At 38.1% G+C, this 12,234-nt stretch overlaps 1 protein-coding gene across 4 annotated transcripts in view; it reads left to right on the plus strand.

Annotated features, from left to right (window-relative positions):
- ZNF667 (zinc finger protein 667) overlaps positions 1-12,234 on the plus strand; it is a 46,411-nt gene that overhangs the window by 20,838 nt on the left and 13,339 nt on the right. For 3 of the 4 annotated variants that reach the window (XM_029924614.1, XM_029924616.1, XM_029924615.1), the window contains exon 5: positions 5,478-7,851. The exons of the other annotated variant lie outside the window; for it this stretch is intronic. In XM_029924614.1, coding sequence (XP_029780474.1) covers positions 5,478-7,054 — 1,577 coding nt within the window. In that variant the 3' untranslated portion in view covers positions 7,055-7,851. Of the gene's footprint in view, positions 1-5,477; positions 7,852-12,234 lie in introns of those variants that run through there. 4 annotated transcript variants of the gene reach the window in all.

Below are 12,234 nucleotides of genomic sequence, written 5' to 3' on the forward strand. Positions count from 1 at the left end.
TTTTTTAATGTTTTATTTATTTTTGATACAGAGAGAGACAGAGCATGAGAGGGGGAGGGGCAGAGAGAGAAGGAGACACAGAACCGGAAGCAGGCTCCAGGCTCTGAGCTAGCTGTCAGCACAGAGCCTGACGTGGGGCTCAAACCCACGAACGTGAGATCTGACCTGAGCCGAAGTCGGAGGCTTAACCGACTGAGCCCCCCAGGCGCCCTTGTTTGTTTGTTTGAAGTTTACTTTGAGAGAGAAAGAGCGGCCCGGGCAGAGAGAGAATCCCTAGCAGGCTCCACACTGTCCGCGCTGAGCCTGAGTCAGATACTTAAGCAAATGAGCCACCCAGGTGCCCCTACTGATTCAATTTCTTGAATAGATAGAAGCCTATTCACATTGTCTGACTTCTTGCGTGACTTTTGAAAGACTGTTCCTTTCAACAAAATGGTTTCTTTCATCTAGGTTATCAAATTTATGGGCATAGAAGTTGTTTGTAGTTTTTCTTTATTATTATTTTGATTTCCACCGAATGGGTGTTCTGTCCTTTCATTTCTGATGTTAGTAATGTGTCTTCTCTCTTTCTTGGCCTAGCTAGAAGCTTGGCGATTTTAGTGATTTTCAAAGAACCAGCTTTTGGTTTCATTGTATTTTTGTATTGACTTCTTGTTTTCAATTTCAGTGATTTTTGCTGTAATTCTTCTTCTTCTGCTTATTTTAATGTTCTTGAGAGAGAGAGAGAGAGAGAGAGAGAGAGAGAGAGAGCGAGCGAGCGTGAGCAAGCGAGCGAGCAGGGGAGGATAGAGGATCCAAAGTGAGCTCCACACTGATAGCAGTGAGCCGGATTTGGGGCTCAGACTCATGAACTGTGAGATCACAACCTGAGCCGAAGTTGGATGTTCAACCAATTGGCCACCCAGGCGCTCTTCTGCTTATTTTGGATTTAATTTACTCTTTCTCTGTTTTCCTAAGAAGGAAACTTAGATTACTGATACTATGTATTTATTTTTTAAGTATTTTTTTGAGAGACAGTGTGCACCAGCCAGGGAGGGGCAGAGAGAAAGGGAGAGAGAATTCTGACAGTGCAGATCCTGATGCAGGGCTTGATCCCATGAACTGTGAGACCATGACCTGAACTGAAGTCAAGATTCGGATACTCAACTGATTGAGCCACCCAGGCACCCCTCATTTTAGATATTTGTTCTTTTCTAATGTGCTATATAGTGCTATAAATTTCCCTAGGATAAGCACTAGTTTCGTTGCTTCCCACAAATTCTGTTGTTTGTTTTCATTTAGTTCAAAATATTTAAAAATTTCTTTTCAGATTTCATGTTTTGTTTATTTTTTAAAATTTGACAGAGCGCCTACATGAACAGGGAAGGGGCAGAGAGAGGAGGGGAGAGAGAGTCCCAAGGAGGCTTCACTTTGTCAGCATAGAGCCTCATGCAGGGCTCTATCTCATGAACCATGAGATAATGACCTGAGCCAAAATCGAGTCTGATGCTTAACTGACTGAGCCACCCACATATCACTCATGTGTTATTAAGAAATGTATTCTTTAACCTCCAAGTATTTAGGGATTTTTCCACCGATGTTTCTGTTACTGATTTCTAGTTTAATTTCTTGGTCTGAAAGTATGTGTAATTTCTGTTCATTGTTAATGTGTGTTTTAAGGCCTAGAATATGGTCCATCTTGGTGAAAGTTCTGTGTAAGCTTGGGAAAGATGTGACTTCTGTCATTAGATGAAGTAGTCTATAGATGTCAGTTATATCCAGTTGAATAATGGTGCGGTTGAGTTCTACTTATTTTCTGCTTGTTCAATCAGTTCATTTATGAGAGAAGGATGTTGAAGTGCTTTAACTATGATAGTGGATTCATGTATTTCTCCTTGCAGTTTTATCAGTTTTTGTCCACTGTAGTTTGATGGTCTGTTATTAGGTGTATACAGATTAAGAATTGTTATGTCTTCTGAAGAATTGATTCTTTCATTATGCAATGCCCCTCTTTATCCATGATAACTTTCTGTGCTTTTAAGTCTATTCTGTCAAGAAAGAATATAGCTACTGCTATTCTGATTAGTGTTGGCATGGTATGTTTTTCTTCCTTCACTTTTTAAAAATTAATTTATTGTTTAATTTACATCCAAGTTAGCATATAGTGCAGCAGTGTTTTCAGGAGTAGATTCCTTAATGCCCCTCACCCATTGAGCCCACAGCCCCTCCAGCAGGCATGTTCTCTCTGTGTTTAAGAATCTCTTATTGTCCCCCTCCCCGTTTCTATATTGTTTTTGCTTCACTTCCTTTATGTTCATCTGTTTAGTATCTTAAATTCCTCATATGAGTGAAGTCATATGATATTTGTCTTTCTCTAATTTTTCTTAGCATAATACCCTCTCGTTCCATCCATATAGTTGCAAATGACAAGATTTCATTCTTTTTGATTGCCAAGTAATACTCCGTTGTGTATGTGTATGTACATATATATATATCTCACATCTTCTTTATCCATTCATTTACTTGTAGTCTGTGTCTAATCTATATCTAATATCTAAAGTGGATATTTTATAGACAACACATAGTTAGGCCATGTTTTTTAATTCACTCTGGCAATCTCTTTTAATTGGTAATTAGACTATTGACATTCAAAGTGTTACTGATATAGTTGGATTGATACCTCTTTATATACATAATATTTTTAGTTGTTGTCTTATTCTTTGTTCCTGCTTTTGTCTTCTATTCTTTTTCTGCCTGTTGTGGTTTTACTTTAAAAAATTTAAAAAAATAAATTAATTAAAAATAATTTATTTTTGATACAGAGAGAGAATGAGAGGGGGAGGGGCAGAGAGAGGAGGAGACACAGAACCAGAAGCAGACTCCAGGCTCTGAGCTAGCTGTCAGCACAGAGCCTGATGCGGGGCTCAAACCCACGAATGTGAGATCATGACCTGAGCCGAAGTCGGAGGCTTAACCGACTGAGCCACCCAGGTGCCCCTTTAATTTATTTTTAAGTAGGCTCCACACCTGATGTGGAGCTTGAACTCACAACCCTGAAATCAAGAGTTGCATGCTCCACAAACGGAGCCAGTCAGGCGCCCCTGCCTGCTGTGTTTTTAAACAAGCATTTCATATGATACCAGTGTTATCAATTATATTTGTTTTTAAGTGGTTGTCTTAGAGTTTACAGTATACCTTTACAACTAGTCCAAGTCCACTTTCAGGTAACAGTATACTACTTCATGGGCATTGTGAGTGCCTTATAATTAATGCTAATTCCTTTCTCTAATCACCTGTATTATTATCATTCATTTCATTTATATATAAATCTAAGTAAGCATGTATATGTTGCATGTTACAGACATAAGATAAAAACATGAACATACATAATTGAATACATCAATGCTTTTACTTTGAATAAACTATTTCTGTTAGGTCAATTACGAATAAGAAAAATAGGGGCACCTGGGTGGCTCAGTCAGTTAAGCCTCCGACTTTGGCTCTGGCTCGGGTCATGATCTCAGAGTCTGTGGATCTGAGCCCCACGTCAGGCTTTGCACTGATTGTGCAGAGCCTGCTTCGGATTCTGTATCTCTCTGTGTGTCTCTCTCTCTGTCTTTCCTTTCTCTCTCCTTTCTCTCGCCTCTCGCTTTCTGTCTCTCTCTCAAAGAAAAAATTTTTTAAACAAAAAAGAATAAGAAAAATAGGGGTGCCTGGATGACTCATTGGATCAGGTGTCTGACAGTTGGTTTCAGCTCAGGTCATGACCTCACAGTTTGTGAGATCGAGCTCCATGTCAGGCTCCGGGCTGACAGCATGGACCATGCTTGTGATTCTCTCTCTGTCTTTCAAAATAAAGTTTAAAATTAAAAGGATAAGACAAATAAAGGTTGTTTTTTGGGGGCTTTTGTTTTGTTTGTTTTTGCCTTACTGTTTCTTCATTGCTCTTCCTTTCTTTCCTTTTTCTCTTAGCATGCTCATAATGTATTTGTTACTTCTTTTGTAGTTGTTCCAGTGTTCGGATAGTTCTCTTTTTTTCAGTATTTAAAGTTTTTTATTTAGAGAGCAAGAGAGCACATGAGCATGTGCAGGGTAGGGGCAGAGAGGTAGAGAGAGAATCCCAAGCAGGCTCTGCACCGTCGGTGTAGAGCCAGACTCAAGGGTCGGACACTGAACCAACTGAGCCACTCAGGAGACCTGGATTTTTAGGGATTCTAGTGATAGGTCCTTTAGCCCTCAGAATCTTTCTTCAACTGTGTCAAATTCCATCTGAGTCATTCTTTGTTTCTGTTACAGTGTTTTTGATCTCTAACCTTTTGTTTTGGTTCTGAGAATTTCTATCTCTTTGCTTATGTTGTCCATCTGTTCTAATATGCTGTATATTTTATCTATTAGAGCCTTTAACATATTAATCAGTTTTAAATTTCTGGTCTGAGAATTCCAGCATCCCTTCTGTATCAGTCTGGTTTTGATGCTTGCTCTTTCTCTTCAAATTGTGTTTTTTTGCTTTTTGGTATGCCTTGTAATTCTTCTTAATTGCCAGAGGTGATGTACCAGGTAAAAGGAACTTGTGTAAACAGCCCTTTAGTGATGTGTGGATGGGTGAGGTGCGTGGGGGTGGGAAGCATCCTATGGTCCTAGGATTAGGATTCAGTCTTGTAGGGAGCCTCTGCCTCTGGAGTGTGAATGTCTCAAGTTTCTCAGTCCCCCCCCCCTCCTCAATCCCAGTCTCCTTGGAGGAGGGACAAGAGGGCGAGAGGCAGCATGTGCTCCCCCCTCTCATCCATCCAGGAAGAGTTGTTGGTTTTACATCTGTTTAGCTTTTTACTTGTTAGGATGAGTTGTGCTTTCCAAGCTTCTTACATGAAGAACTACAAACCAGAATTCCAGTGGGTTTTTTTTTCAATATTGGATTTTAAGAATATATTTTAAAAATTTACAACTTCATTGAGACATAATTTACATATTGTAAAATTCACTCATTTGAGTATATAATTCAGTGGTTCTTAATAAATTCAACAACTTGTATAGCCATCACCATAATCTATCTAGTTTTAGAATATTTTTATCACCCTAATAACATCCTTCATGTCCATTTACAATTAATCCCTAGTCCCACCTCCAGCCCCATGCAACTACTAATTTACCTTCTGTTTGTAGTTTACCTTCTGCTTTTTTTGGACATTTCATGTAATAAAAGTACATTCATCTAATGAATAAACTATGGACCTTAATATGGTATGTGGTATGAATTTGTCCTACAAATAAAACTCTCATTTATTAATTTCAAGTTGCAAGCTTTCTGGACTTTCAATTATTAAATATTTCAATAAAGCCTTTAAAAATTACAGTAAGATACTACAAAGTTATTGTTTTGGTTATCATTGTTATTATGTTTGATAATGAATGATACTGTTATTATCATTGATAATGACTGCACAGAAGCTTCATTTTTCCAGCATAGGAAAACAAATATTGAATTTCTTGATGTCTTTCAGACTCAAAGTCTAAATGTGAGACCAAGAAGTTACCAACGTCTTGCAACAAATCTGGGCAAAGCATATATCAGAAACCAGTTTCTAGATCACAAAAAGTTCCCATAGGAAAGAAAGGCTGCAAGAAAAGTTCAGTCCTAATAAAACCCAAGAAAGTGCGTTCAGGAAAGAAATCTTTAAAATGTAATGACTGTGGGAAAACTTTTGGTCAAAGTTTATCTCTTAAACTTCATCAGAAATCTCATACTAGAGAGAAGCCTTATGAATGCGGTAACTGTAGAAAAGCTTTCAGACAGATCTCATCCCTCATTCTTCATCAGAAAACTCACAATGGAAGAAAAAGTCATGAATGTGGTAAATGTGGAGAAAGCTTCATTCAAAGAACATCTCTTATCCTACATGGGAAAGTTCACAATGGAAAGGAAACCTTTGACTGTGGGAAGGCCTTGAATCCATCCCCACCTCACAGTGTGGGCCAGAAAATTCACTTTGTTGAGAATATCCACCAGTGTGGAAAGTGTGGGAGAGACTTCATTCGAAAGTCATCCCTTTTACTTCATAAGAAAATTCATGGGAAAAAGAAATTTCATAAATGCAATAAATGTGGTAGAGGCTTCAGTAAGAATTCAGCCCTTGTTATACATAAAAAAATTCACACTGGAGAGAAAACCTCTGAAAGTGAGAAGACCTTAAGTCAGAATCCACTGCAGAAAATTCACCATTTAGAGAATCCTTATAAATGCAGAGAATGTGGGAAATCCTTTAATAGGATATCATCCATTATGCTTCATCAGAGAATTCACACATCAAAGAAACCCTACAAATGTGTTAAATGTGACAAGGTCTTCAGGCGCCTTTCAACCCTTATTCTACATCTAAGAATTCATAATGGAGAGAAACTATACAGATGCAATAAATGTGAGAAGGTCTGTAATCGGCATTCATCCCTTATTCAACATCAGAAAGTTCATACAAGGAAAAAGAAACTCTTTGAATGTAAGGAATGCGGGAAGATGTTTTCTGGAACTGCCAACCTTAAAATACATCAGAACATTCATTCTGAAGAGAAACCTTTTAAATGCAATAAATGTAGTAAAGTTTTTGGCCGTCAGTCATTTCTTATTGAACATCAGAGAATTCATACTGGAGAAAAACCCTATCAGTGTGAGGAATGTGGAAAAGCCTTCAGTCACCGAATATCTCTTACTCGACATAAGAGAATTCATACAGAAGATAGACCCTATGAATGTGATCAGTGTGGGAAGGCCTTCAGTCAGAGTGCACACCTTGCCCAACATGAAAGAATTCACACTGGAGAGAAACCATATACCTGCAAAACATGTGGGAAGGCCTTTAGTCAACGCACATCCCTTATTCTACATGAAAGAAGTCATACTGGAGAGAAACCCTATGAATGTAATGAATGTGGGAAGGCATTTAGTAGTGGCTCAGATCTTATTCGGCATCAGAGAAGTCATTCTTCAGAGAAACCTTATGAATGTAGTAAATGTGGGAAGGCATATAGTCGGAGTTCATCCCTGATTCGACATCAGAATACACATTCTGAAGAAAAAGCCTAAGTTTGTCTTAAATATGTGAAGGTGTAGAATGAGGCTATAAAAGTAGCAGAGACCAAGGCATAAGAAAAATGCATTTGTCTACAACCTAAATTTTATAAAAATGGGACCATTTGATGATGTGTCCCACGTTGAAAGCCAAAGAGCAAAAGTCATTGGGGTGACCTTGACCAGACAATTTGTAAGCAACTGAGGCAGTGACCTTATCATCAGTCTTGATTTCAAAGTAGCAAGTTCAGATGATGGATCAGTCATTCTTAATGAAGACCATTCTTCATTCGATAAGAATTATTGATATTTCATTTGCAGTTTAATCTTAAAAGCTGTTTCATTGGTCACCTACAACAAAGTGGAACCACAAAGTCCATTTATGGATGGGGCTTTGAGCCTTATTTAAGGTCATGTGAAGAAAGAGTTTAAGAAGTTTGTTTCTCTTTTAGAACTAGAACTATCATGTAGAAGAGATTTCCTGGGCAAACCAGGGTACTACTTTCAGCTGTGGTGAGAAAATTGTGGGTGAGAAAAAAGAAGAGTGAATCTTCAAGTGGATAAAGATAGCTCTCATACGGTATGAATCAGTGGAGTCATTATCATTCTGTCTCTGTGAATAGGAAGATATATGATCTTCATGGTATGAAAAACTGTAACAAGCCTGAGACAGGCTAATGGGAACAAAGAAACCAGGGTATACTGAAGAATGGGAACTTAAGAGCAGGGAGAAATTCTTTGTTACTCTTTTATTTGAAAAGAAATTTGTCTATATTTATACAAATAAACAGTGGTATTTTCATGTAAGAACAGTGGTGTGTAATAAGTGACTGGTGGGGAATGAGATGCCGTTCCCTTAAGATGTCCTCCCAGATTTCACATGTCAAACCCCTAACCTCTAAAGATAGGGACCTTTGGGAGATAGTTAAGGATAGGTGAGTTTGTGAGGGTGCATCATGATAGGATGAGTGTCTTTAAAAGAAAGGATGCCAGAGAGCTTGCTCTTTCAGCCATGTGAAGATACTACAAGAAGGTAGGTGGCTATCTGCAAGCCAAGAAGCTGCTCCCCCCTGCCATCCAGTCATGTGGCACCCTGATCTCCAGAGCTGAAAAATAAGTTTCTTTTGTTTAAGTCACGCAGGCTGTGGTATTTTGTTATGGCAGCCCAAGCTGACTAACACAGGGGAGAAAACCCTGGATTTATGTCCAGTCTCTTCCTGTCAGCTAATCACCACATATAATAGCTCTCAGCCCCTGTTTCCTGCTTGTACAAAGTATGTAAGAAATAAAATCAGAGTTCTTTTTTGTCACTGGGTTACATACGATTGGAGTGTTCTGCAAAAGCCATTTTTGAAAACATCCACATCTTGTTTAGATAACTAAAATGTTTAGCCACATGAGTTAGGTCACTCTAACTTTGACCACAACTGAGAAAATAAGATCCAGATTTATGAAGGGTGAGCATGCATACAGGAAAATAGAACAGTTAATTTTCCATTTACACTTGTTACAGTACTGTAAAATCAGCATAAAATATCAGCAACACTTGGAGCAAATGTGTGAGCAAATTAACAGAGCAGGCTCATGGAGAGGCCGGTCTGTTCTTCCTCCCCTTCAACACCCCCTGCTTTGTTAATTCCTCTGCTTACCTGCCACAGAGATGGGTTCCAAATCAATGGCCACAAACCTAATATATATAATATAAACTCATAAGACACTTTACTTACCTGCACTGAGAGTTGACTAGGGAATACAGAGTATTAAAATGTGGAAACGTATAAAAGACACAGGAAGTAACCAAGAAGATGGTGAACTCTGTTGTTAGTGGAGGACATGGGAACAGGGATTACTTGGAGATGGTGACCATATTATTTTTATTTTATTTTATTATTTTCTTTTTTTTAATAAATAGTTTGTTGTGAAATTGGTTTCCATACGACACCCTGTGCTCTTCCCCACAAGTGCCCCCGTCCATCACCACCACTTCCCCCCCCCCCCCACCCTCGGTCCGTTTTCAGTATTCAGTAGTCTCTCAGGTTTTGCAGATAGTGACCATATTAAAGGAAGAACAGAACTCAAGCTGACTAGGGACACAAGAACTGGAAGGCTATTGAAGGCAAGAGAGAAAGTATAGATGCACAAGCTAGTGGCAGAAAGTTTTGGAGTACAGGAGTGGCAAATTCCATTATTTAGTATCATGACTGACACAAAGAAGTGCTAAGTCCTAGTGAGATCTTCATTGAATAAGAGAATGGAAATGTTTTCAGTATAACTGGATTTTCTGAGGCATGATTGTCAGGGAACACTTTAATCTTAAATTACAAAAAACAAAACACCAGACCCGTTCAGATTATTTCTTCTTGAGAAAACTTGATTCATTGTCAGTATTAATGAATTATTCCTTCCCCATACCCCAACCAAGGCTTAACAGAAGGAATGACATGACCATTTCCAGAAAATCTATTTGCCTGTTATTAATATTCTATACACACTTCCTAGCTTGGGGGGGGGGTGGGGAGGAGAATTAGAAAGCATACAAATCAAGAATAATTTGCACTTTCCATCCCCACCAAGTGACAAAGCACTCCAGAACTACTCAAAGTGACAGCTGTTTGACAAAATTTTATTATTATTTTTTTTTTAACGTTTATTCATTTTTGAGAAGAGAACGAACACAAGCAGGGGAGGGACAGAGAAAGAGATCGAGACACAGAATCTGAAACAGGCTCCAGGCTCTGAGCTGTCAGGACAGGGCCCCATGCAGGGCCTGAACTTGGGAAAAGTGAGATCATGACCTGAGCCAAAGTTAGACACTTAACCGACTAAGCCACCCAGGTGCCCCTGACTGATAAAATTTTAAATAACTATAATATGTTCAAAGTTTTAACCAAAAAGATTCACAATAGGCAAATTACATGGGTCATCTGAGCAGAAGTGGAAATACTAGAAATGAACATAGATGAACATCTGCTTTCAGTATACTTGACACAGTGAAGGAAACAAGTGAACCTTGAAGGTAGGTTTTTAGTCCAAATATACTTTTTAAATTATAGCAAATGGTCTAAACATACCAGTTAACATAAGAGAATGTAAAACTGCATGGAAAAGCAGGACCCAACTATATGCTAGCAGAAACCTTAAATATACAGGCATTCATAATTTAAAGTGGGGAAAAGATAGAACATGCAAACACTAACGAGAAGAAAGTTGGAATCATGATACTAGTATCAGATGAAGCAGACATGAGAATAACAAATGTAATCAGGGATAAGGAGAAACATAAAACGGATCAATTTCTAGGTAAACAGTCCTAAATTTGTATGTATCAAACTACAGAGGTAGAAATTACACAAATAAAAAAAGAACAAAGGGTAAATGGATCAATCCACTGTTTTAAATTATAATTTCTAACAGACCTGTTCAGATTGTTTCTTCTTGAGAAAACTTTTGATCATTTCTTTCAAGAAAATTTCCCATTTCTTTTAAGTTGTCAAATTATTTCCATAAAGCCCACAACATTCTCGTAACCATTTCATAATTGTAGAATTTGTGGTGATGTCAACTCTGCTATTCCAGGTATTATTGGTAGCTTGTGTATTTTTTTAGTATTCAGTCTGAAGTTTTATTGGTGTTATTGACCTCTTGTTTTTGTTTCCTATTTCATGGATTATTTTTATTATTTCCATTCTTATGCTAACTTTGTGTCTCACTGCTCATTTTCTAATTTGTTAAGGTGGAAATTAAAGTCACTGAGAGCTTTCAAAATTTTATAACTTAGTATTAATTGTGACTTAGTACTCAATTTCCTTCTAAGCACTCTTGTTAGTTGCATCCCACACATTGACATGCTGTGTTCTAAGTTTCATTCAATTTTAAAGGCTTCCTTTCTTTCCTTTTTTATTTCTTTTTTGACTCATAGATTATTATTTAGGTCCAGCTACTTGGAGACTTTTCAAGTATCTTTGTGTTACTGATTTCTAATTTAATCCCGTCTGGTCAGAAAACATTTTGTATGACTTGAACTCTTAATTTTATTGAGCTATGTTTTAAAGCCTGGGATATGGTCTATTTTGGTAAGTATTCTGGGTACAACAAAATAATTTGTATTCTATTTTTGGGTTGAGGGTTTTAAAAATGTTAGGTCAAGTTAGCTGGATAGTTCAGGTCTCCAGTATCCTTGCTGACTTTCTGTCTACTTGTCCTTATGACAGATGTGTGCCAGAATCTCTTAGCATTTTGGACTTGTCCCTTTCTCCTCATAATTCTATCAGTTCTTTTCCCAGGTAATTCAAGTGATTACCTCACATGCATGCTCTGATTAGCATTCAAGTAAAAAGATTCTGATGTCTAGGGTTTTTTTCCTCTAAGAACTCTCAGGCATTTCATCCTGAGAACTCTAGCCACCCCATTCAGTCTCCCTGACTCCCAGATCCGTCTCCTCAACTCAGGGAGACAAGTCTGGAAACTACATGCAGTTATTTGGGAGAAATAATAGTACTCACCTCATTTGTTTACCATTTTTCAGGGATCTCTGTTTCATTGCCTGATGTCCAGTGTCTTGGATACCAAGGTTTCAGATATTTTTAGTGTTTCAGATGAGATGGTAAACTATTCGCCTCCCCTCACCCATAATTCCATCTTCACTGGAAGTTTATATCTCAAATTCACATTTAGCAAGAACAGGATCACTGTGGATGTAGGATTAGAAAACACATTGCAATTAACATTCTTGTATATATGCTTTTGAAAGTTTTCACCAGTATTTTTTGAGAAGTTCCTGGATGAAAAAGATAGGCAAATTTGAATAGATCTTTAACTTGCCCTTGCTATTCAAACTACCATCTCTCTAGAATGAAGGATTCTTGGATGAATTTTTATGTACCATTAATTCAGTGCTGCCTACATCTTGCCCAACAAGTTGGAATATACTGGTATAGTTTTTCAGAATTTCTTCTCCCTACTTTTTTCCATTATGCCAGTCTCAGGAGAGAGGGCAGAGGGTGCCAGAGATCCTGGCATGTTCGTTAAGTGTGGCCCTGTTGTTTCTGTATTAAACTTTTCATAATGTGTGATGTGAGGTGGTATGAAATTACTTTCCTTTGGGAGCAAGTGTGAGTGGGGGCGAGGCAGAGGGAGAGAAAAGAAGTTAAGCAGGCTCCACGCCCAACACAGAAACCAATGTGGGCTTAATCTCA

This window comes from Suricata suricatta, chromosome 16 (genome assembly GCF_006229205.1).
Source record: "Suricata suricatta isolate VVHF042 chromosome 16, meerkat_22Aug2017_6uvM2_HiC, whole genome shotgun sequence".
NCBI classification, from domain to species: domain Eukaryota; kingdom Metazoa; phylum Chordata; class Mammalia; order Carnivora; family Herpestidae; genus Suricata; species Suricata suricatta.